The sequence below is a fragment of the Oryza glaberrima genome, chromosome 11, assembly GCF_000147395.1.
Source record: "Oryza glaberrima chromosome 11, OglaRS2, whole genome shotgun sequence".
Lineage (NCBI taxonomy): Eukaryota > Viridiplantae > Streptophyta > Magnoliopsida > Poales > Poaceae > Oryza > Oryza glaberrima.
This window is the reverse complement of record NC_068336.1, coordinates 14,583,371-14,605,894: the sequence shown is the minus strand read 5'-3', so window position 1 is coordinate 14,605,894 and position 22,524 is coordinate 14,583,371. Positions and strand designations below refer to the sequence as shown.

The 22,524-nt window shown below is 42.4% G+C and overlaps 4 protein-coding genes across 5 annotated transcripts; 3 read left to right on the top strand and 1 right to left on the bottom strand.

Annotated features, from left to right (window-relative positions):
• The first annotated feature begins 3,971 nt into the window (after positions 1–3,971).
• On the top strand, positions 3,972–6,541 carry LOC127753897 (uncharacterized). The gene is made up of 2 exons (XM_052279345.1): positions 3,972–4,318; positions 5,476–6,541. The coding sequence occupies exons 1-2, from the start codon at positions 4,133–4,135 to the stop codon at positions 5,860–5,862; spliced, it is 573 nt and encodes a 190-aa protein (XP_052135305.1). The 5' UTR covers positions 3,972–4,132; the 3' UTR covers positions 5,863–6,541.
• A 2,330-nt stretch (positions 6,542–8,871) lies between these two features.
• Positions 8,872–11,806, top strand: LOC127753679 (UV-B-induced protein At3g17800, chloroplastic-like). Of its 2 annotated transcripts, none has more exons than XM_052279093.1 (3): positions 8,872–9,043; positions 9,814–10,088; positions 10,822–11,806. In XM_052279093.1, the coding sequence occupies exons 1-3, from the start codon at positions 8,948–8,950 to the stop codon at positions 11,606–11,608; spliced, it is 1,158 nt and encodes a 385-aa protein (XP_052135053.1). In that variant the 5' UTR covers positions 8,872–8,947; the 3' UTR covers positions 11,609–11,806. The 2 variants fall into 2 exon arrangements, with proteins under 2 accessions (XP_052135053.1, XP_052135054.1); XM_052279094.1 differs by lacking the exon at positions 8,872–9,043 and adding an exon at positions 9,065–9,257.
• Positions 11,807–13,026: 1,220 nt separating this feature from the next.
• Positions 13,027–13,819, top strand: LOC127754069 (rapid alkalinization factor 23-like). Its single transcript, XM_052279534.1, has one exon. It carries the CDS (start codon positions 13,241–13,243, stop codon positions 13,553–13,555), a length of 315 nt encoding a protein of 104 aa, XP_052135494.1. The 5' UTR covers positions 13,027–13,240; the 3' UTR covers positions 13,556–13,819.
• Positions 13,820–18,482: 4,663 nt separating this feature from the next.
• On the bottom strand, positions 18,483–21,731 carry LOC127754688 (serine hydroxymethyltransferase 4). The gene is made up of 4 exons (XM_052280262.1): positions 20,964–21,731; positions 19,506–19,896; positions 19,311–19,412; positions 18,483–19,043 (listed from the first exon to the last, which is right to left on the bottom strand). The coding sequence occupies exons 1-4, from the start codon at positions 21,639–21,641 to the stop codon at positions 18,799–18,801; spliced, it is 1,416 nt and encodes a 471-aa protein (XP_052136222.1). The 5' UTR covers positions 21,642–21,731; the 3' UTR covers positions 18,483–18,798.
• Positions 21,732–22,524: the final 793 nt, after the last annotated feature.

The following is a 22,524-nucleotide window of genomic DNA, read 5'->3' as shown; positions in this document are numbered from 1 at the left end:
TGAAAATTATTATAATTACATATTATTCTCTTTAGTGATAATAAAATATTTGATATTTAGAATAGGTTAGGGCGAACTTTTAAGGCTTATGTTATCAATAACTTCTCAAAGTGCATAGTTCTTAAAAAAAATGGTATAAGCATATTATATTAAAAAATATTAAATAACATTAAAAATTATTAGATGTAATATGAATTGATGGCCAAATTTCAAAACTTTGATGATATCTTCGTACCATCAAATATTTATGACCATAGAGGGTACAACTTAAAAGATTAAGGGTTTGTTCAGTTTGATGCTAGAATTAACCTTTCAACACCAAAATTTGGTAGGATTGAAGTGTGTGGGTTTTACTTGGTTTGCTACCAATGCCAAATATTCTTATATATTGTTATGTGCAAAAGTTTCTAGAAAATCACCAATTTTTTAGGATGGTAAGATATGGTAGATTATTTAGATGTCTTCAGAGTATATAGCTTAGTGGATGCTACGTAACATAAATAATAAGTACTTTTATAGCATAGTACTTGCAATTAGAGGGGAAATTTCAAATCCATCATCCATATAGACAATTATGGTTTGTTAAGATAGCCAAATCTGCATTAAATAAGTGGGGGAAAAGAATTATTACCTGCTGCGAAGTTCAGAACAGGCTTCTCTTCTCCCTTCATATAGGTCTCCTTGATCATTCATTAGGCATCGATTAAATCGCGTACTGCGCTGTTGGGCTAGGGCAGAGAAATGGCAGAAAATATGCTAGGTTGGCGCCAATACTTCACGCCTAGCGACGATGCGGAGAGCGCAGAGAAGTGCATCCTCATTGTGGAAATAGGGAATGAGGTCATGTAACCGGTGGCAGGAGGAGAGCAAAGAAATATGGGTTGTAGGATACAACATGCCCCCAACGGTAGGGTTTTGTGTAAAAAATGCTTAGCCAGTAGTTTTGTGATAGGTGTGCCTATTTACTCTTGAGAATAAGAATATGGGGATTGTGTCAATGACCAATTAGCACAATTTTGAGTAGGTCCTCTCCCAAAGATCCATTTTTTATGTGTGTTAAGCTAAAACAATATAATCACGATATTATTACAAAATTTTGCTAACATGCTTTTATCATACAAATTGTTCATATGTTCCCGTGCGAGGCAAGAAAAGAAGATATGGGGTTGAGCACCACTTAAGGCTGCGTCCGAGAGAAAAGGTTGGGAACTTCTCTTTCATACACGGAAAATGAGGTGGCTCATTAGCACATGATTAACTAAGTTTTAACTTAAATAAACTTGAAACCGGATTAATATAAGTTTTCAAAAACAATTTCACTTAAGTTTTTATTTTGCAAAAAAGTTGCATTGTTCAGTGGTTCGGAAAACGTGCTACGGAAAATGAGATATTAGAAGATGGAAACTTGTAGTTCCGAACGCAAACCTTAGGCAATGTTCGGCATTGCATTTTGGTAACTAATCCTCCAAGCAAAACAGAAGGACTCATTAGCACATGTTTAATTAACTAAACGAACTTGAAAATAGATTAATATGATTTTTTAAAGCAACTTTCCTAATTTTTTTTAATAGTTTAGCAATTTGAAAAATGTGCACACGAAAAACGAGGAAACATAAGTTAGGAAAAGGAGTATAGCACGCAAGTATATGACATGTTTAAGGAAATTCAGTCATTTAAAACTCAATATCAAATTACATTTTTAAAAAACTCAAGAATGAATAGTTATGTTTTGGTTGGTTCGGTCCGGTCTTTAGTCATAACCGAAATGTGTGGTAGTAAAATTGTAGCAACTTTTCTCTCTGCAGAACATATATGTTGACAATTAAATAGCACATATAACACATCAACTCATCAAGAGCATCAATCATAGTAATCTAGTATACTTAAACAATTGATCCCCACTAACTGTAATCAATACCAATTCTTTGTTCTCTGGTGTAATCAATAGTACCAATTTTTTGTTCTATGGTGCAGCCACATCATCTTACTTTATGCTAACCGTTGGATCTAACTTGTGTGTCTAGATTAGCTCCTAATCACCAAGTAGCAACCAGCCATATTTCATCTTCTGTTAATGTTAGACCAAGCCTAGCCCATCTACACTTCTTTACACCGGCCGGTTCCTCTTCTATTGTCATGCATGCATGCAACCATTACAACAGATGATCAATTAATCTCCTGAAACTGCCTTCTTTCCTCTTCTGAAACTGCCTTCTTTCCCCTATGTAATACTTCTGGTCATTAAGTGATCTTCAGAGATTGCAGTTACTTTTTCTATCTCTTAGACTATAAAAATAGTTAGACTTTTGCATAAACTTCTCACTTCAAACCACATATTGCCCTCCGCTTTCCCTTCAATGTTAGTACATGTGTTCTTTGTCTGACTTTTATATTATATGCATCAATTCGATCACACGATACCATTGATTTGGTGAGTTACGTCTCAGATTTTAAAGATGTTCTGTTTTTCTCCCCATTTGAGATTGCTCGTGGGTGTTTTTCTTTGGCAAATTGGTTGCTTGATTTTATTTTGTGCGGTTACTCATTTTGCTTAAGTGCAACACACTCTATCAAGTAGGTTTACATTTTTGTATGAACATTTGGGTCTGTCCCATGCAATTCATTTTAATTTTGAATTTACTATATTTTTCAACCATTCTTACATGTTTACAACGGTCAACGATATTATTATGGTAGTTTGCCTTTTACCGCATTAATGGGTAATGCACTAAACTTTGACAGGGAATTTTCCGTTTAATCTGTAATGATGTGGATATGAAAAGGATATATGAAAGGACAAGAATCAGCTAGCCCTAACGAAGAACATGGGTTATATAGATCACAGATTTGTTATCCACAATCAATTTTGTTTCTTTGGTACGGAGTATGTTTTTTCATTTAGTGTACAATATTGAGTGTTGTGGAGCATAATTAATATTTTTCCATACGTTCATCCTATAGTGCCGCAGCAACACACATGGCTTTTGACTAGATTTAACTTACAACTTAACACCGATCAAGATACATAATTAGGTCTATTTCCTAATGTCAATTAATCGAGAGTGCTAACCGAATTATAACCAAATTAATTTCGGTTGGTTGAAGAGCCTAACAAAAAATTCTGTCTATGAGCAAGTTTTATAGAAGAGGCAAATGCCACCCCTAATTTTATCCATGTAAGTTAAGTTGTAACTCCTACTCTCTCTTTTCTTCTCCCCTCCACCTTACCATATTAGTTTAGGTAGCATATTACTTGCTCTAATAAGAGCATCTCCAACAAAATTGGCTATTTTTGTGGAAGAGGGTATTTACCTGTAGGCTGTAGGAGTCGGTGTAGATTGGGCGACGACGGCAGGGCTCTTGATGACGGTGGAAACCGGAGAGACGACAGTAGCATCGAGCGCTTGATTCGGGGCCAACAACTCTTAGTCTGGGGATGGCGGCGGCCACAGCAGTGGACGATGGCGCGGCGATGGACAAGGGGCGTAGCAGATAGACGCCGGTGGCGGCGCGCAATAGGGTCATGCGTTGGATCTAGGAAGGGGGCGATGGCCGTGCGCTCAATCGCACACTAGATCTGGGAAGGGGGTGGTGGCCTCGTGCTCGATCTAGGAGCGCAGGGAGGGTGCTCGATCTGGGATGGAAAGACAATACATACAGGAAAGGAGAAAGGGGAAAATGTGTGGGGCCCATGCGTGGTAAGGCAACTTTGCCATTTTGGTTGGCCAACTTTGGCTAACACATAGAGGACTTTGGCCAGTCGGATGGTTTTCATCCAGTTGGCAAGTTTGTTGGATTAGGATTTTGATTCAAAAAATATCAAAATTTAATTTGAAGAATGAGATAGCCACTCTGTTGGCTTCAAGTTTTAACCATTTTTTTTTTCACACCGCGGCCACACCGCGTCCGCAATGCCTCCATTTCTTCCTCCAACTCAAATAACCCAATAATACATATAGTCCCCAGCCCAGCCTGCTCCATCCGAAGGCCCAACCCCGCTCGCGCCAGATCCCCCCAAACCCAATCGATCCCCATCGATCACCGCGCTCCCCCCGGCGCCGCCGCGGCGAGAGGTAGGGTTTGCTCGACGACGCGAGGGGGAGCGACCACCGCCCGCGACCCGATAGGAGGGATGGCGGCGGCCGAGGGCGAGAAGAAGATGACCAGTTTTATCGCGAAGAGCTCCGGCGCCGAGGAGTTCGAGGCGGGGGCCATCCGCCGCGCGATCGAGGACGACTGCGACGACGACGACAGCGGCATCCTGCCCCCCGACGTCCTCTCCGGCGAGGGCCTCGATAACCGCGACGCCGGCTTCCCGGTAAAGCCTCCCCCCTTCCCCCTCCCCATTCGTGCCCTTCTCCTCGAATCCGAAGGGATTCGGATTCCCTTTCCCATCCCAAATTCGTGCCTCCCTTCTCGAAGGGATTCACAGATCTTGCTGGAATAGTTGCAGTCAGGTTTACGTAATAGCTCGAGGTGCATTCTCTTCGCAGCGCAGGGATGACTAGAAAGAGGGTGGGGGTTCGGTTGAGTTCTGTGGAAACCAAGACCAATTTCAGGGAACTGATATAACTGGATTTTTCCCCCCATTTTGGATGAAACTATGCTAATTGAATTCTTCGACTGAAAGATGCCCTGTTGGGGGGAACACTATATTGAGATGGTTTACATGTGTCATGGATTCTTGCTAGTTCTGAAAATTGCAGTTCAATATTCTTTGTATTAAAAGAAGGTGAAAGAAGAAGCATAGAATGGGAGGATCAGCTTTGAAGAACTGACCAGAAAAGAGTCAACAACCAGAAAAGGAAAGGGAGAAAAATTAAGAACGCTGCTATACATACGACGCTAGCGTTAGACTGATGTCCGACTCCGTTACGGCATCACCTGCGCATGTCAGATTCTATCACGGAGTGAGACATTTGCCGTCTGAGCCTTTCATTGTGGCCATGGTCGTACACAGTAGCCGGACAACAAGGTCATACGTATATCATTTTCAAAAAAGGAAACCAGGCTAAATCTCCTGACAGTGATTACTGATAAGACAACCTAAGAAACTTAATCAAGGGATTACAACATCCTGAAACACCACTCAGGATAGATAGATTTAAGAGTTTAGCCCCATGGGCGATTTACATGCATAATGCTAGAAAAGAGTGATCTAATTCTATGGATTGTTGCAATGCATTATCATTTCTGTATCTACATTTTGAAGAATATTTGCTACCTACACGTTATTGTTATCTCATCACAAGTCACATGTGCAATACTCCTGCTTGTGTAGTGTTAGGAGTAGGTTACCAAATACATAAAAAACGTTATTAACAAGTGAGCTGTGCATTTTAAGTTCATATCAAAGTATCAAACATTTATGCCTGTTTGTATCCCTGCTTTGAGCTATGCATGCTTTTCAATGGTTTAATTTTGTTTTTGATGAATCTTATAATGCCCTGTTTATTTGATTCTGAAATCTCACAGCCTTCACAAAGAAGCGCCTCCAAGATCACAGGAGATCGCGCGGCGGTGAACCCGGCAGCCGCTGATCCACCAATGCCCGTTCCAGGGTTGCACCATCATCCTAACATCCCCGCTGCAAACCGCCAGCTCCCTCCTGCCGCTAGACTACTGATCAACTGTGGCATCTTCCTCGTCGCCACTGCCGGGTCCTCCATAGTTTTCCACACTGCTGGAGACCCTTCCGCCATCGACGGTCCTGCATATGCCCTTGTTGCATTCCTCTTCGTCCTCCTCGGCTTGTGGTTTGTGCTGCTTGGACCCGTCGCCGGCCAGTTCCCTGGAGCCACGAGGGTCGCCGTTGCCATTGCGAAAGCGCTCAAGGGTTACCTGCTCGGCGGCGGCAATTGATCAAATATTTGATTCATTCTTTATATAGGTATAGCTTTGCTAGCTCACAGTAGTTTTCTGTTTGTTTGTATGTCGTGTCTATAGGCGTTGTAGCCCATAAACTCACTGTAAAGTGTGCAGTGTATATACGTGTTCTTGTAAGGCCCTGTTTCTTTCAGCTTGGGATTATTATAATCTAGATTATTGAGTCAGATTACTATAAGCTAGATTGCTATAATCTGTAGTAGAATAAGCGGTTAGTTGTTTCTTTCCTAGCTTATTAGAGCCTAGATTATTGGGTTTTCAAGTCTAAAGAGAGAGTGGGGTGGCATGGTGGATAATTTTTTACTCAATAATTTGGAAAAAGCTTACCTAAATGAGCTTATCAGATTATAATAAGCTACTTCAATAAGTTGTTTGTTTCTTTCAGCTTACTCTCAATAATCTAGATTATAATAATCCTAAGCTGAAAGAAATAGGGCCTAATTACATCTGTACATGTCTGCTCTGTTCAATCCGACGTTTTGATAAATATTAGCTTTTCTGTTTCTCTTTTAATGTTCGGTTTCAATTATGGATACACACAGTTATTTAAAATTGGTAAAGATCGCTTTAACGTACATGTGTCTCGAAAGGGTAAGAGTGATAACTGATTATGTCAAGAAAAAAGTTGAAAAGAGAGATGATGCTACCAATGGTTTCTCTCCAAAGGGTAATACTGATTATGACAGTAACTTGATCCATCTGTAGATTGCATCAAGAGCTCAGGCCTGACCTTCAATTCAATTTGTGATTGGACAATTTGAAAGGGGGATCTTCGGTTTTAAATCATGAAATTCTCACAATTGTTGGTTCCTGGTTGATTTGTGATGTAGGGCAAGAGGACTAGGAATGATGGTGTTAGTCCTTCTCACAAGTTTATTGCAATCATAAGGAAAGTTATTTTCCCCTCAAAACAAAAAGGAAATAATTTTGATTTGATTGGAAGAAGTATAAGCCCAAAAGAAGATAACCCAATAAGTTCTTTACAGCAACACAATATATATTCTTTTTTAAAAAATTATCGAGTCTGTTGAAATTCGGTATAACTAACTGGAGTTTTCGTGTGAAATCTATCGAGTGAGGAAAAAAGAGGACCGGTATCGCCAGTGCGCCACCATTGATTTCAATGGATCTTACCAGGCCTAATCTAATTCCAAGAATTTCTTTGATTTCGATCGCCAGTCAATAGAATATAGGAGTAGTAGGAATGATCATAGTCTTGCAAGCACAACTGTTTTACCCATATCTTCACACTAGTAAACCATTGCTTTAAAATCCGAACCACTCCGCTCCACACAGTAAAATAAACTATGAAACCAAAAGCTAACAAACTCAGCATTTTTAATTCTCATCTGCTACTTCTCATAATATCAAGTTCTCAAGTTCACCACATAGGACCAATATTATTATGAATCTACTCCCTCCATCTTCAAATACAATTGTTTTTTACAATTTAAATTTGTCTAAAGCTACCTTTTACCATCTCAACTAATCACAACCATGTATCACTTCACTATACTTGTTTTCTTAATCTCCATATATACCTCTAAAGATAGCTATACTTTGGGATGGAGAAAATAGGGAAATGTCTCCTAGATCATATATCTACTAATTCTTTAGAGGAAAATTTGCAAAACTCACCCCATAAAATTACTTGAAGTTTTACGTTCCCCCACAAATCATTTGTTGCAAAAACCTCCCTAATATACACATATTTAACCGAATCAATATGTTTTCATAAATTGTGAGCAGTTAACGTGATCTTAATCAAAGCTAAGGCTGTGTTCGGCACTACACTTTCCTAAATTCTACTCCCTCATTATCCATATACACGTTTTCCAAACTAATAAATGATACATTTTTTTACCAAAAAAAATCGTATAAGAAAGTTGCTTTTCAAGTTTTCATTAAATCACTTTTTAAGTTTTCAAGCTAATACTTAATTAATCATATGCTAATCTACCACTCCGTTTATGAGCTGGGGAAAGTTTCCTATCCCAAGAGAAAACAACCTAAATACTTTTAGGTCCTGTTTGGCTAATGGGATAAGGAAATGATTTCCCACTCACCAAAAGACATCTTTAAATCCTAACCATTCATTCTCTCTCTTCCATTTAATCCTAACCCTTTATTTATTTTCTAATCCCAATCCCCCCCTTATTTCCCATTATCTAAACACACCCTTAGGAGTATAATCTTGACTTTATTTTTTTTTTGAGATTCCATAAATAAAATTGTTGATGAGAGATTAAACAATGTCGCACTTATTTTTGCTATGTACGGTAAAAAAATCGATGAAATATAAAAAATAAATCAAATACAAGTACCTCGATAAGATTGACTCAGCTAGCTTAGTCTGGGGTACCTCTACAGTAGCAATAATAGCTGATTTGGTTAAGCCAGTGCGCACTGGGTGGTTGTTACATCAAAACTAAGTGGAGTGGTGGGCATTTGAAAAAAAAATAAATTACAGGATGGAATGCCAAACTGATGGTCTTTATAACTTTCCATCATTGAAAATTTTGAACCGTGTGTTCAAACCAAGTAGAGTGGTGGGAATTTATAACAAAGTAAGGGTGTGTTTAGTTCACGCTAAAATTAGAAGTTTGGTTAAAATTGGAACGATGCTACGAAAAAGTTAGAAGTATATATGTGTAGAAAAGTTTTGATGTGATGTAAAAGTTGAAAGTTTGAAGAAAAAGTTTGTAACTAAACAAGGCATAAATTACATGGTGGAATGTAAAACTGATGGTTTTTATAGCTTTTTCCATCCTTCAAAAAGTTTGTGCCGTGTGTTTGGATTTCTCCCACAAGGGCTCTCGTGTCAAAATGTGCCGTGCCAGTGTGTGGGGGCAGGGGGTAGGCAGGCCACACCCACACCACCGAGTAGAGCGAGTGTACAGCCACCACGCGTGTCCACCCCTCGCACGAGAGTCTCTCCACCACTCGTCGCCGACTCGTGCGAGCGAGAGAGAAGCCGCTGACTGCACCGCACCGCACCGCACCGCACGCACCCCAAACGCTATCCAACTCTTATCCCCTTCGATCCCCCCTCAACCACGGCATGGCGGCCCTCCGCCCCCGCGCCTCCGCCGCAGTCGCCCGCCCGGTCGCCGTACGCCGGGGCGGCGTCTCCTCCTCATCCCGCTGGAAGCTGCAGGTCCCCCCCCCCCCCACCTCCCGCCTCTCTACGTTCTCGGTTCCTCTCTTGCCCGTGATGTGTAAATCCACTAGGGGGGATGCGTGGAGTCTCGTGGTTCCTGCCTTCATTGATCGTTGGTGTTCATGGCGGATGATGATTATGATGATGATGACGTGGTATTTTATATTTAGGGGCGGTGCTTTGCATAGCGGAGTGATTGATTTGAGATGAGGTGTAGCAAACGACCTCCTGCGCTGCAATTCTTCCCACTCTTGTTTTTGGAAGTTAGGAGCTTTGGTTACGACGTACCTGTACTGCCTAAATGAGAGGTTTTACTTCTCAAGTAGGCTGTTTCAAACTGGATTCGAGCTCTTTACTTAAACTGAGATGTGTGAAAGGAGATAAATTTCTAATGTCTGTTTCTATTAAGTTTTAGTGTTTCCTTGTTACTGCTCAATAGTAGTCTTAGTTTTTATAGCTTTAGAGTGTATGTTTATGTGAAGTAAAACTTATACTTTAGTTTCTCTTTTTTTTTTATTTGTCAGTTGTCGTCTTTCTTCTATCAGTATCCTATCCACTGCACCGTCAAAATTGTTTTCCAGACAAGATATTTCAAAAATTCACTAGTCCACAGCCACAACATGCATCTTTGATTCTTACCGAATTTAGTCTGATTTATTCATGCCCTCTGCATTAGTTTAATCTAGTTGTTGCATCATTGATTTGTGCGTGTGTTTCGCCTAGAATATTGTCATGACAATTGCTGCCCTATCAACTTTGCAACACAGGGAAGTATGTTGAATTGGAAATCTAAATGCAGTACCAGAAGTCCACGGACTACAGTTGCTGGTGCAAAGCCTGATGACTCTGAATTTGAAAGTGTCAATGCACCACTCGAGCCCCAAACGTGGGAAGGAAGCTTCTTGTGTGGTTTGTTGAAGAACCAGCCACAAGTACTCCCAGTTGCTGCGGCAAAGCAACTTCAAGAACTATCTAATCAAAGAAAGGACACCTTGATCCGCTGGGAACATAGCATCGGTTCTCCTGAGGACTGCCTTCACAGGTTAGTTACAAATGCCCTTTGTCAAAAGTGTTTAGTGGTCTCAGGAGGTCGACATGCTGCTATCCTTATTTTTTCCCCATTCAAGTTCTCTGTTATATTTCAAGCGTAAATTGTATTAATTAATTATTAAACAGACAACGTTGCACTTTTGTGATAGAATAAAAAACAGCATTCACTTAGAATGGCATTTTATTTTGTTGTGCTGATGAAGAACAACCAATTAGGTGATACCTCTTCAGTCCATAAGCTACCTGTTATTTGGACATATATGTTGGATTAGAAAATTTCTCAACTAATTACAGAAATAAAATATAGGTTGGGTTAATGAAATCATGTGAATATTGTAGATTGCAAGTGAGACTTGAAATTATAAAAGCTAGCTTCAATGGTTAAATGATGGGAGATAACCTGGAGCTCTAACGTCATTTCTAGTCTTTTTAATATGAATCATATAGGAGCGTCACTTATAATATAATAGTAAATCTACATGGAAGAATATGGAGGGTCAGGTCTTTCTTTAATCTATTCTAGTTGATACTGCATCGATATTTTTGAGTCACAAGCTTCATTGTTAAAAACTTAAAATTTACCAAATCATTTCATGTAGCTAGCATAATTGTCACTGCAGGTGATCTATATTCGGCACTAAAAAGTCTATATTGTTTGCTCCTTTTATCTTTATATTGTATTTGCATCTGAATATTAATTGATTTGTTGGGACTTCTACAAATAGGAGGATTGCTGAAATGAAGGAGCATGAGTGCCAGACTGCTATTGAGGATATCATGTACACTTTGATTGTTTATAAATTTTTCAAGATTGAAGTTCCATTGGTTCCAAATCTATCAAAGCTTATCAGCAATAAAAGACTACAAATATGGCCACCAAGGGAGGCAGAACTAGAATCAATTCATGGACCTGAGGTGCTAGGTTTAATTAGGGAACACTTGACCAGTATTATCAGATGGGTACATAGAAATGGTCCCAAGATCAATCGCTCAACACTTAGAATCAAAAGAATGCAATTTAGTCGGATTTATTCTGCTTCAATAATGTACGGATACTTTCTGAAATCTGTCACTACAAGGCATCGTTTGGAGCTGATTCTTGCTCAGTCACAAGAATTTTGCCCACCAATTCAGTTTCTGAATGCACAATTTAATAGCACCCAGAAACAAGAACAGGAAGAGTCCATTGGAGGTTCTGCAGAAATATCATCTTCCTCAAAACCGAGTTCTGTTGTTGATCTGCATGACTTGAAGAGTTACATGATGGGCTTTGATCCAAAGACCTTGGAGTTATGCGCAAGGCTGCGCTCATGCGAAGCTTCTAATCTCATTGAGAAGCACAGTTGGGCACTGTTCAGAGAAAGCATGAAAGATTTCCTAGAGCCTGATGAGGCAGTGATACTTGATCCGTCATCCCTAAAGAGATTGTTGCTTGAAGCCATTGCATTTGGTTCCTTTCTTTGGGATGTTGAGGATTATGTTGACGAGATTTACAAGTTGCATGATAGCTGAAAAAAGTACATGCAGGAAACTCCTGATGCCTTGTAAATATTCTTGAATCTTGTATATATGATTAGATATTTAGCTTCTTATGCATGTAAATCTTCCTGTCAAAATTTTGCTATTTCTAGCATCCCAGATTGCCAGGGTGCTGAATGACTGCCGTAATTTGCTACTCCTATAAAGGTTTTGGTACGATTTCTGGAGCCAGGTACACCTCGTACTTGTAATTTGTGTTTTTTTCTCCAGGAATTCCTAACTGCTGCTATTCATTTTTTACATACGGAGTATAGTTTGCAGTCTTTTACATAAGTACTACTGTAAAACTGAAGCTTAACTCGATGTAATCGTTTGAAAGCTTGAAACATTTAATACTACTACCATGTTGTGACTCTCAGAGCACCTGATAACTTCAGAAGTGTTTGGATTGGACCCAGAAAATATGGAACTGACTGAACTCATGCCCAGAATTACACCAAGCAGCATCACTGCTGGCAATTGGACAATTTTCTCATTTGTGACCACATGAGCGACAGAGACTCGTGATGGCGTATGAGAGAAGGATGCTCTGCTGCTCCCCTGGTAACCACTGATTAGCAAATGGATGGTCCAGATCTGAGCCACCATGAACCCCACCACCCCTATGGTTCAATCATTCAACAAAATTGCACAAAACCAAGAATCTCAAATGAGTTTCCAAACATGTTCAGAGCTCCCCAAAGTCCAAATTAATGTGTCAAATGAGCTTCACAATAAAGAAAGAAAGAAATCGACCATGAATTTTTCCAAACATGTTCAGAACTCCCCAAGATCCAAAACCAATGGTAAATCTGAACTTATTTAGGCTGCGTTCGTTTCTCCAACAAGAGTTGGATGAAATTTTGGATACTCATGGCACGTTTTTTAAATTGCTAAATGGTGCGTTTCGTGGGAAAATTATATATATAAAAATTGCTCTAAAATATTAGATTAATATATTTTTCAAGTTTGTAATAATTAAAACTTAATTAATCACACGTTATTATCACCTCGTTTTGCGTAAAACACTTAATCTTTATCATTATCTACAGAGATTCAAACACCACCTTAGGTGATGTTCTTTTCTCATGAAGATGAAGATTAAGTTTTTTACGCAAAACGATGTGGTATTAACGTATGATTGATTGAATTTTAATTATCACAAACTTTAAAAATAGATTAATATAATATTTTAGAGCAACTTTTAATATAAAGTTTTCGTATGAAACGCACCATTTAATAGTTTAAAAAAATGTGTCACAAAAATCTTAATTTTCATTCAATTGAAGAAAAGAACGGGACCTGGTAAACCTGGGCCACTCTCCTTCGATATTTGCTCCTCCATTGAACAGCTCCAGAAAGGACACAATGGCAGGTGCCTACAACTGGCTGTCTGGCACTGCATTGAATGCACCTCCTCACTCACTCACACACACACACACACAAGAGAGGCTCTGCCTCTGCCTCCTCCTCCATCAAGGAAGGAGTACATCACAGGATACAGATCCAGACTCCAGAGCCCCATAGAGAGAGAAAATTCAGCTACTCCTAGATGAGACCCTGAGTGAGAGAAGAAGCAAAGAAACAACAAGAAGAAGAAAGAGAGATCTCCCTCTTCCATCAACAATGCCACCACCATCAATCACCACCACCACCACCAAGCTGTTCTTGCTCCTCCTCCTCCTCCATGGAGGCCACTGCCTGAAGAGCTTGGACATGGCCATGGAGATGGAGATGGATTCAGAGGCTCACAGCAGGATGCTGTGGGAGTCCAGCAGCAGCAACGGCAGGAGGTACATCAGCTACGACGCCCTGAGGAGCGACGTGGTGCCGTGCTCGAGGCAGGGTGTCCCTTACTATAACTGCAGGATCATGACCACCGCCAACCCTTACACCCGGGGATGCGAGACCATCACCAGGTGCAGGGATGTGGATCCGTGATTACTACTGCACTGCCTGCTTGTTTTGCTGGATGATCTTGCCATGGGAGGAATTGCAGGAGTGGCTACCTGAGATGCAAATCTTGGTTTTTATTTTTTTTTGTTTTTCTTTTACCCTCTCTTCTGTTCTTTCTTCTTCTTTATGTTCTGCATTTGCTGAATCATTGTAGGTGATTCATGGATGATTTACATGTTCAAAGATCTTATGAGTATGTATATGTAAGATCTGGTTGCAAGCTATAATATTATAAGGAAGCTTGGATCAGGGGAGGTGTGCTGCTTTGTGCTTGAAATTGTCGGCATTGATAAGATTTGATGCCATCAATTGACATGGAAATTGCTCCTTTTCTTCGTTTGTACAATTGTACTGGTATGTTAAAGTTGGTATACGCAATTGAGCACGTTGAATCTTTTCGGATGCTCATCGTTTCTTCAATTTTTTTTAATAGCTAGTCGTGTGATGAAACCTGGTTCGTTCTTGTTTAATAAAGATATTGCTTTGCAGTGTTTTCAGGGGAAAAAGACTCAAATTTCACCAATTCATTATTCATGGTGTGATTCCTCCTCTTTTTTCTTGGTGAGGAAATCATCAGTTTGTGTATCAACTTCCGAACATACTGAATTGTACAGAAGAGAAGGGTATAAGTCTGAATAAATTCAGAAAACACTCTTAATAGATTATGACTGGCACTGTTGCTTCATAAATTCACACATCTACTCGAGTGTCTCAGTAACAAAACAATGAGCATTACTCCGAAGTGCTACTATGTTAGATATTGTAACTACAGACAAGAGATATCACATGAATTTGGATTTTTTTTTTTCGAGGGAGATTCTTTAAAGAACAGAGATTTTGGTGAGTTAAAAAAAAAAAAGAAGAAGACCACATGCTGACCTGTAGTCAGCCACCAATCCTTAATGCAGAGATCACATGGATGCACCGACACAATCACACAAATGTCATCTACCCACATTTCTCCCACCGGCCTGCGCTGCACTCCCCAAATAGTGCCCTACTGCCCTGACAAGAAATTGACTGTTGCACAGTGTGTTTGTATCGCAGGTCAATGACGTTGGCATCACCATGGCTAAAGTGATCTACATAGATGGACCCACGTAAAGAGACTTTAACTATAGCAATCTCTACAATGTATATAAATACAAGGTAGCATTAGGCCATCAGCAATGGGCACCTCCTCAACCCGTGTCTCTCCTCACGGCCGTCCGCCTCCCGTCGCTTTTTGAGGCTGATCCGTTCCCTAGCAGGGGAGCGCGGCGCCTCGCAGGGGACGCGGCTCCCTCCGCGCCTTGCCCACTTTTTCGTGGGGGGTCTGAGCCAGGCATTGCATTGAAGCGTGGGGAGCTCGTGGACACGACGCCCTACCCCGATATTTCCCCTTGTACCCTCGCCCTCATCCACAGCTGGCGGCCGGCGGCCTCCTCGTCCTCATCTGCCGCCGCTGTCGCCACCGGTGGCTCGCCGTTGACCACCTCGACGGGAGAGAGAGGGAGAGGGACAGGGAGAGGCAAACGACGGCAGTGAGAGGGAGAGAAGAAGACCAGATCTGGCCACAGCTCGCTGTTGACCACTGCGTCGGCATGCCAGATCCGCGTGTGGCTCCCCGTCGGTGACAGGCGAGGAAGAGGGGTGGCGGCGCGGCACACATCCTCCAGCGATGACCCCACGACGAGAGAGAGAGAGAGAGAGAGAGATGGATGGATCCGGTGGTGGAGTAGGCGGCCCTCCTCGTCGCCCTCGCCGATGAAGCTCCGGCGGTAGCGGCGGCCTTTCTAATCTCCCTCGCACTCCGGCCGCATCTGGCGAGGAAGAGTGGATGGCGAGCGGCGGCGGCGGGAGAGAGAGGAGAGAGAGGCGAGCAGCGGCGGGGGAGAGAGGAGGGAGGTGGTGGTGGCGGCGAGATGGGCGACGACGAAGCGAAAAGAAGCGAGAAGAGAGGGCGGAAGAAAAGAGAAGGAAAAGGAGAGTGGGCTGGCAGGAAGGGGTATTTGGGGATTTTTCATCTAGGGATACTTTGGGCCAAGACACCCATTGTGGGCTATAGTATCCTCACCGGGTTGCTTCAGATTTTGAGGAGCCCATCCAGGGGTATCTCCCAGTGTGAGTTGAGTTCCCCTATGAGTGTTCATAGTTAGTGACACTCTAGGAGTGGCTCACATTGTGGATGCTCTTAGGAGATGAGAGAGAAATAGAGATAGATAGTATTATTTATTTATGGGTAGTCCATATGCTTAATGGATATCTTTTGTTGTTTTCTCTATATGGACTAGTTACATAATGTTAATAGGTAGCTGAATAAAATATAATATTACCTATGGACTACATTTGCATCACATTGTGGATGCCTAATTGTCGAAGGTTTCGCTGGATTTTTGTTTCCCAGTTCATATGAAAGTTGAACCAATTTTCATGAAAACTGTTGAAGAAGTTAGGAGTATTGTTCTTTTCAGCTATTTCACTGGATTAATTTTGTGGATTATCGTATTGCTTAGTTCTCTTGTTTTAAGCTATTTGTTAAGTATATTCATCAAAATATTTAATTTATACATATAATCATCTAGATAATCAACTGCAATAAAACCGGTCTTGGCTGGAGATGTAAATGAGCAACATGAATTAGAATTATAAGAACATTTCAATGGGGTAAAATATTTTTTATGTGAATATCTGTAAAATCAAAGGTGTTTTTTTTGTTATTATTCTATGATGAACAATTGGGCATTGGAGATTATTGGTTTTGTTATTTGGAATTTATTCACGAAGTGGTTTTTGGAAATGTTTAGATTCACAGGTGATCGCAGGATTTATTATTTCATGTGACCGGTCAGACCGGGCTGTGCATGCCGGTCAGACCGGCGGTGGTCGAGCGGTCAGACCGGCCAGCTCGCGGTCTAACCGACCGACGCTGTGTCGGTTTCGGTTTCGGATTGTTTGTTTGGATATCCGTGATTATTTCATGATTATGGCTTCTAGATGGATACTATACGTATGTAATACTGTTGTTTGCTACTAATGAGTCAAGTTGGAGATAGCTTGGTCTCGGAATATGGTTTCTTTGTTTATTTCACGGATCGATCTACATCGGTCAGACCGATGTTCATCAAGCGGTCAGACCGGCGCAATACCTTCGGTCAGACCGCAATCCATCGACTTCGAGGGTAACTTTTATTTCCGCTAAAAGTTTTCGGTTTTTGGGTATACCAACCATTCACCCCCTTCTGGTTGGCTTAGTTCTTATGATTCGATCCTACAATATCATCACTATATGGCCATAAATTTGTGATTAGTAATAAAATTACTTCAGGTTCAACCGTTCAATGGTAGCAGAAGTGACTAAACAAGTTTGTTAAAGAGTCGCAAAACTGTCGCCTGTCGGACACTGGCGCGGCATGAGCTGGGAAGCCGTCTACACGCTTGGAAGGATTTTCAAAGAGAAATGGAAATGAAGTGACAGTAATATTTGTTTAGGATGTGTTTGGAACTACATGTTTTCAACTTCTATTTTCTTATTTTACACGTGCACGTTTTCCGACCGTTAAATTGAGTGTATTTTTTAAAAATATTCTATAGGCAAGTTGCTTTAAAAATCATATTTATAAAATTTCTCAAGCTTTTATAGCTAATACTTAAATAATCATGTACTAATGAGTCATCACGTTTTATGTGTGCAGGAGAGAAATTCCCAACCTTCTCTCTAGAAAGCACCCTTAATCCTTCTCCCAATAGTCTCGACCAATGAAGATCTAATATCAAAGAAAACAACATGAATTCTATGTGGTTATTTGAAAATACAGTGTACCCCTATAAAAGATGACACGAGCAGGTTCGACATCGCTAGAATATCTATTATGTTGTGATGAGAAAGCAAGTTTGATTGCCTATGTGAGTGCTCAGATTCTAATCTTGGTAGGTATCTGGTATATTTGGTGGGAGAAAATTGGTTCATGGTGAGAAGGTGCAAGAACCAACTAGGGCGGCAATGGCTATTGGTGTACTCCCCTAAACTATTGAAAAGCCAACCCGAGGAATAGAGGCATTGCTAGATCGGGATGGTGTCAACCATAAGAGGGAATGGTTAAATTGAATGTAGATGCCATTGCCAGGAGATGTTCTTTGGGATGATAAAGTAGAGTACATAGCATTGGCAAATGATCGCATGGAGTATTACTGCGGAGATTCATGCCTTGAGGAATGGAATTTTACTAGCTAGAGGTCAATAAGTTGATCGAATCATCACTAAGTTAGATTGTATCGAAGTCATCACAATGATGCAAAATAGAGGGTTCTCGACGACAGCAGCTGCGGCGATCTATAATGAATGTGTGGTTCTTTCTGAAGCTTCTACATTGGTAACTCTTGTTTACTGTCCTAGAGAGGCTAATTTAGTTTCTCACGAGCTTGCTAGAGCAGCCTGGCTTAATCCACCATCTATTTGGTTGGAGGAGCCAGTAGCTTCAATTAAGCGGTTAGTGAGCGATGTAACTGCTCTTTGATCTAATAAAGTTATGAGAGTTTTCCTTTTCTAAAAAAGGACGGCACGTAAGGTAAAAAGGTTACGTGAAAAGCACATCAATGTTGTTGTGGTTGCAGCAGCGGTGCCACACGCTCCTCACAGCATGTGTGGGCACCGCCAGGCCAGACCGTCCTGTACAGCTAGTGTAATGGCTTTCTCCCTTTCCCTTCCATGGCGAGACCTAACGCCGCACAGAGATCCCTACACAATTAAACGCTAGTAGCCGCCAACGCGCGACGCGTACCGTCACGTTGCAATCTACAGCAGTCGGCGTATTGGCAATGCGCTGCACGACAGTGGCACATCCATGTACCCAACTCTGAAAAATTCCAGCATTTCTTTTTTTCGTAGCTTCGCACAGTTTGATAGTTTAGCAATCCCACAGAAAACACAAGGTAGGCAGAAATCAAACGGATTGATTATTGGCAAATACTTGACATTCCATGATTCCAAAAGGCACAGCTCCTAGAAATTAGAAACAAGAGGAGGAAAAAAACCGATGGGGGATGAGGTTGGCAACCAAACCAGAGGCAGCAGCAGGGTGGGGGAGAGAGCGTTTTATGAAACCTATCATCTCGATGGGCAGACAAAATCCGTAACGCAGGGCCAGCTTGTGCCGAGGAAGAAGATGACGACGACGGCGGTCCACGAGAGCACAGCTGGTCGACGATTAGCGGCGGTAGGACCATGGTTTGTGTGTGTTTTTGTTTTCCTACTCCTTGTACTTCATGCTGTCGAGGGTGAAGCCGGGCATGTCGAAGGAGGTGGCGAACTTCTCGACCTCCAGCTTGAGGTTCTCGATGTCCTTGTTGTTCACCAGGCCCTTGGAGAAGTCCTTGAGGAGCTTGCCGTGCTCCTTCTGGATGTTGAGGCAGATGGTCACGGCCTGGTGGAGGAACTCGCCGATCTGCTCAAAGTCCTTCTCGACAAGACCCCTGGATGTCATCGCAGGAGTACCTGAAAACCAGCCAGAATCCGTCTGAGATACTTGCTTGTGCAAAGAAAGGTCCAGTAGTAGCACTTGTGTTCGATATAACTATCATCTATGGACAGAGGCTCTGTAGTGAAACATGGAGCGAAGCAATTCGCATCAGATTAATTCATGATTTTGCAGAGTTGTGTTTTGTAACCATGAATCAATTCCATAGCAATCAGCAAGATCTGGACTATAAGATGTTACTACATTAGCATGATAATATTTTCTGTGAAGGGGAATGCACTCACCAATGCGGACACCGCCAGGAGCCAATGCACTGCTGTCACCAAAGACAGCATTCTTGTTAAGTGTAATGCTGCAAAGGTCACACATCTTCTCAACCTTGTTGCCTACATGAGTAAACCAACATTAGGACAAGTTTAATAGCACTAATTAAAAATTAACAGCAATTATACTGAAGAATGCAAAAACAGTCTGCATACCAGTCAAGCCAAGAGGGCGAAGATCCCAGAGAACAAGGTGGTTCTCAGTTCCATCAGTCACCATTTTGTAGCCCTTGCTCATAAGATACTTGCCAATGGCGACAGCGTTGGCCTTGACCTGCTTTGCGTAGGCCTTGAATCCAGGTGTCATGGTTTGCTGCAGAGCAACAGCAAGGGCTGCAATCTGGTGGTTGTGAGGGCCACCTTGCAGTGATGGGAACACTGCGAAGTTGATCTTGTCCTCGTAGTCATAGACAGCACCCTCAGGCTGGCCCTTCTTGGGAGGCTTAGGGCCCTTCCTGTAGAAGATCATGCCAGCTCTTGGTCCTCGGAGGGACTTGTGCGTGGTGGTGGTAACCACATCACAGTACTCGAAAGGATTTGCAGCTTCCTAAATAAATGAAACAAGCATATTTTAGAGACTATAGGACTAAAATTAACATTAATACATCATCATACAGTTCAGACATGCCAGACACCAAAGAAAAACAACCTGAATGAACAGTATATCTTATGATTTTGCCCTTTATATCCCAGCATCGGTGCACGTAATAAGAAATTGAGGAATATGTCAAACATGTATTCTTATGGCTAACAGGAATATACACTCAGATAATTCTTTAGAGATCTGTTACCACTCAGCAAAAAAGCTATTGTTTCATAACAATGTTTATAAATATATAAGATGAAGCAAAACACAACTTGTCACAAATGAATATATTGTGCCCTATAACACCCAAAACAAACAAATTAGATGGGCGAGCGCAAAATAGCAAATTGATTGAAGACAACTAGGATTCCATTGTGTATCCACTATCAGAGTGCTCGGCAAGTTGCATGACCAAACACAGGAAAACAAATCCTCTACCACAGACTACCAGATCTATCATATTTAAAGAATTGCACTAAAGCACACTGAAAGACTCAAATTTTGTATCGAATTGCTAATAAACAAAACAAGCTAGAAGACAAAGAGACATACATCCTTCCAAGATTTGCCTATTCCAAACAACCCCAACACCCCTCACCCAATTTAGGCACTTATAGATATATGTATATAAAGCTAAAGTTACCACATAGTTTAATCACATACAACCACCAAACCCAACTAACCCAGTCCTTCCATCCGAAAATAGAGCAAAGATATGTCCAGATTCATAGTATTTCATAGTATTAGGATGTTTCTCGGCCGATACTGATTGCTATATTTCGGGACCAAGGTGTACCTAATAAGATCCAATCAACCAAACCCCCCAGATCGGGCATCCAATTCACTCTAAAACCCAACTCGGGATTACTCACCATCCAGATCCCCAAATCCAACCTTTACAGCAGACAGCAACGAAGCAAATGCCGGCGGACAGAATTTTACCCCATTTCATTTTTCATTTCTGAAATGCAACAACTAATCGAGACGAGTTGGGGGTGGGAGGATTGGACTGGATAGGATTTTTATACCTGCGCGGCGACGAGGCCGCTGATGTGCGCCATGTCGCAGAGGAGCAGCGCCCCGACCTTGTCGGCGACGGCCCTGAGCTTGGCGTAGTCCCAGTCCCTCGGGTACGCGCTGCCGCCGCAGATGATGAGCTTGGGGCGGAAGTCGAGCGCCTTCTCCTCCAGCTTCTCGTAGTCGATGTACCCCGTGGCGGCGCTCACCTTGTAGGGGAGGCTCTCGAAGTAGATCGACGTCGCGGAGATCTTCTTCCCGCCCGCGGTGTAGTAGCCATGGGTGAGGTGGCCACCGGAGGGGAGGTCGAGCCCCATGATGCGGTCGTGCGGGTTGAGGAGCGCCGTGTAGGCGGCGAAGTTGGCCGGCGAGCCGGAGTAGGGCTGCACGTTGACGCCCCACGATGCGGCGTCGAGGCGGAACGCGGCGAGGGCGCGGTCGCGGCACAGGTTCTCGATCTCGTCGATGACGTCGTTCCCGCCGTAGTAGCGCGCCCCGGGCATCCCCTCGGAGTACTTGTTGGTGAGCGCGGAGCCGAGGGCCTCCATGACGGCGAAGGAGGTGAAGTTCTCCGAGGCGATGAGCTCGATGCCGCTCCGCTGCCGCCGCTTCTCCCGCTCGAGGAGGTCGTGGACGAGCGGGTCGGCCGCGGCGAGCGGGGTCAGCCCCCACGACGCGACGGAGTCCATGGCGGCGGCGGCGGCGGCGGCTGCGGGTGATGCTGCGGCGAGGCGGCGGTGGTTGCGGCGGCGAGGCGGGAGGAGAGGGGAGTGGTGGGGAGGGGTGGAGAGGAGGGGATATATAGCGGAGGAGGAGAGGAGGGCGCGCGTGCACATGGATGTGGGTTGTGGGGTGGGAGGTTGGTGGTGGTGGGTGCGGGTGAGGTGTTCGACGGAATGCGTATGCGGCTCGCTCGGTCGGGGTTGGTACGGGTGCGGGTGCGAGCCAGACGATGTTTGGGTCGGGGATAAGGAGGCGTGGAGATTCGTGCGGAGATCTCTGCATCGGCTGAGGTGTCCGCCGTCAGCAGTGGTATTCGTATCCAATGTTTAACCGTCGTCTTATTTAAAAAATTTATTTAGAAATTTAAAAAAAATAGTCACACATAAAGGGCTATTAATATTTTATTATCTAATAATAAAAAATACTAACCATAAAAAAATTTCAAGAAAGATGAACGATCAAATGTTAGACACAAACGGTATAAAACTACATTTACTTTAGGATGGAGGGAGTACATTTTGAGGCGTTTTTTTTTCTTCTTTTAATTTGTGTGTGTGTGTGTGGTGGTGGCGGCTAGCGGAGCAAACAACGCTACACAGGAGTCGGAGCAATGTATAGGGCATATGAAAAGAATGTGTAGTAATGTTGTTTTCTAAAGAAAAGAAATGTAATGTATGTGCAAGTGTACGTCTCTTTTGAACGTTGGCATGTTAGCATGTGGATTTTCTTCTTTTTTTTTCGAGGACATGAAATCACGTGGTTCTTACTCTAAAATATACTCACTCTGTTTCACAATGTAAGTCATTCTAGCATTTCCTACATTCATATAGTTGTTAATAAATCTAGACA

What these genes read in the sequence shown, in the direction of transcription:
- LOC127753897 (XM_052279345.1), top strand. Translation starts at nt 4,133, where the DNA reads ATGGCGGCGGCCGAGGGCGAGAAGAAGATGACCAGTTTTATCGCGAAG. An exon ending in ACCGCGACGCCGGCTTCCCG is followed by an intron (nt 4,319 to 5,475) that starts GTAAAGCCTCCC and finishes GAAATCTCACAG; the next exon opens with CCTTCACAAAGAAGCGCCTC.
- LOC127753679 (XM_052279093.1), top strand. Translation starts at nt 8,948, where the DNA reads ATGGCGGCCCTCCGCCCCCGCGCCTCCGCCGCAGTCGCCCGCCCGGTC. An exon ending in CATCCCGCTGGAAGCTGCAG is followed by an intron (nt 9,044 to 9,813) that starts GTCCCCCCCCCC and finishes TTTGCAACACAG; the next exon opens with GGAAGTATGTTGAATTGGAA. An exon ending in CCTGAGGACTGCCTTCACAG is followed by an intron (nt 10,089 to 10,821) that starts GTTAGTTACAAA and finishes TTCTACAAATAG; the next exon opens with GAGGATTGCTGAAATGAAGG.
- LOC127754069 (XM_052279534.1), top strand. Translation starts at nt 13,241, where the DNA reads ATGCCACCACCATCAATCACCACCACCACCACCAAGCTGTTCTTGCTC.
- LOC127754688 (XM_052280262.1), bottom strand. Translation starts at nt 21,641, where the DNA reads ATGGACTCCGTCGCGTCGTGGGGGCTGACCCCGCTCGCCGCGGCCGAC. An exon ending in GCGGCCTCGTCGCCGCGCAG is followed by an intron (nt 19,897 to 20,963) that starts GTATAAAAATCC and finishes TCATTTATTTAG; the next exon opens with GAAGCTGCAAATCCTTTCGA. An exon ending in TCCTGGCGGTGTCCGCATTG is followed by an intron (nt 19,044 to 19,310) that starts GTGAGTGCATTC and finishes GCTGGTTTTCAG; the next exon opens with GTACTCCTGCGATGACATCC.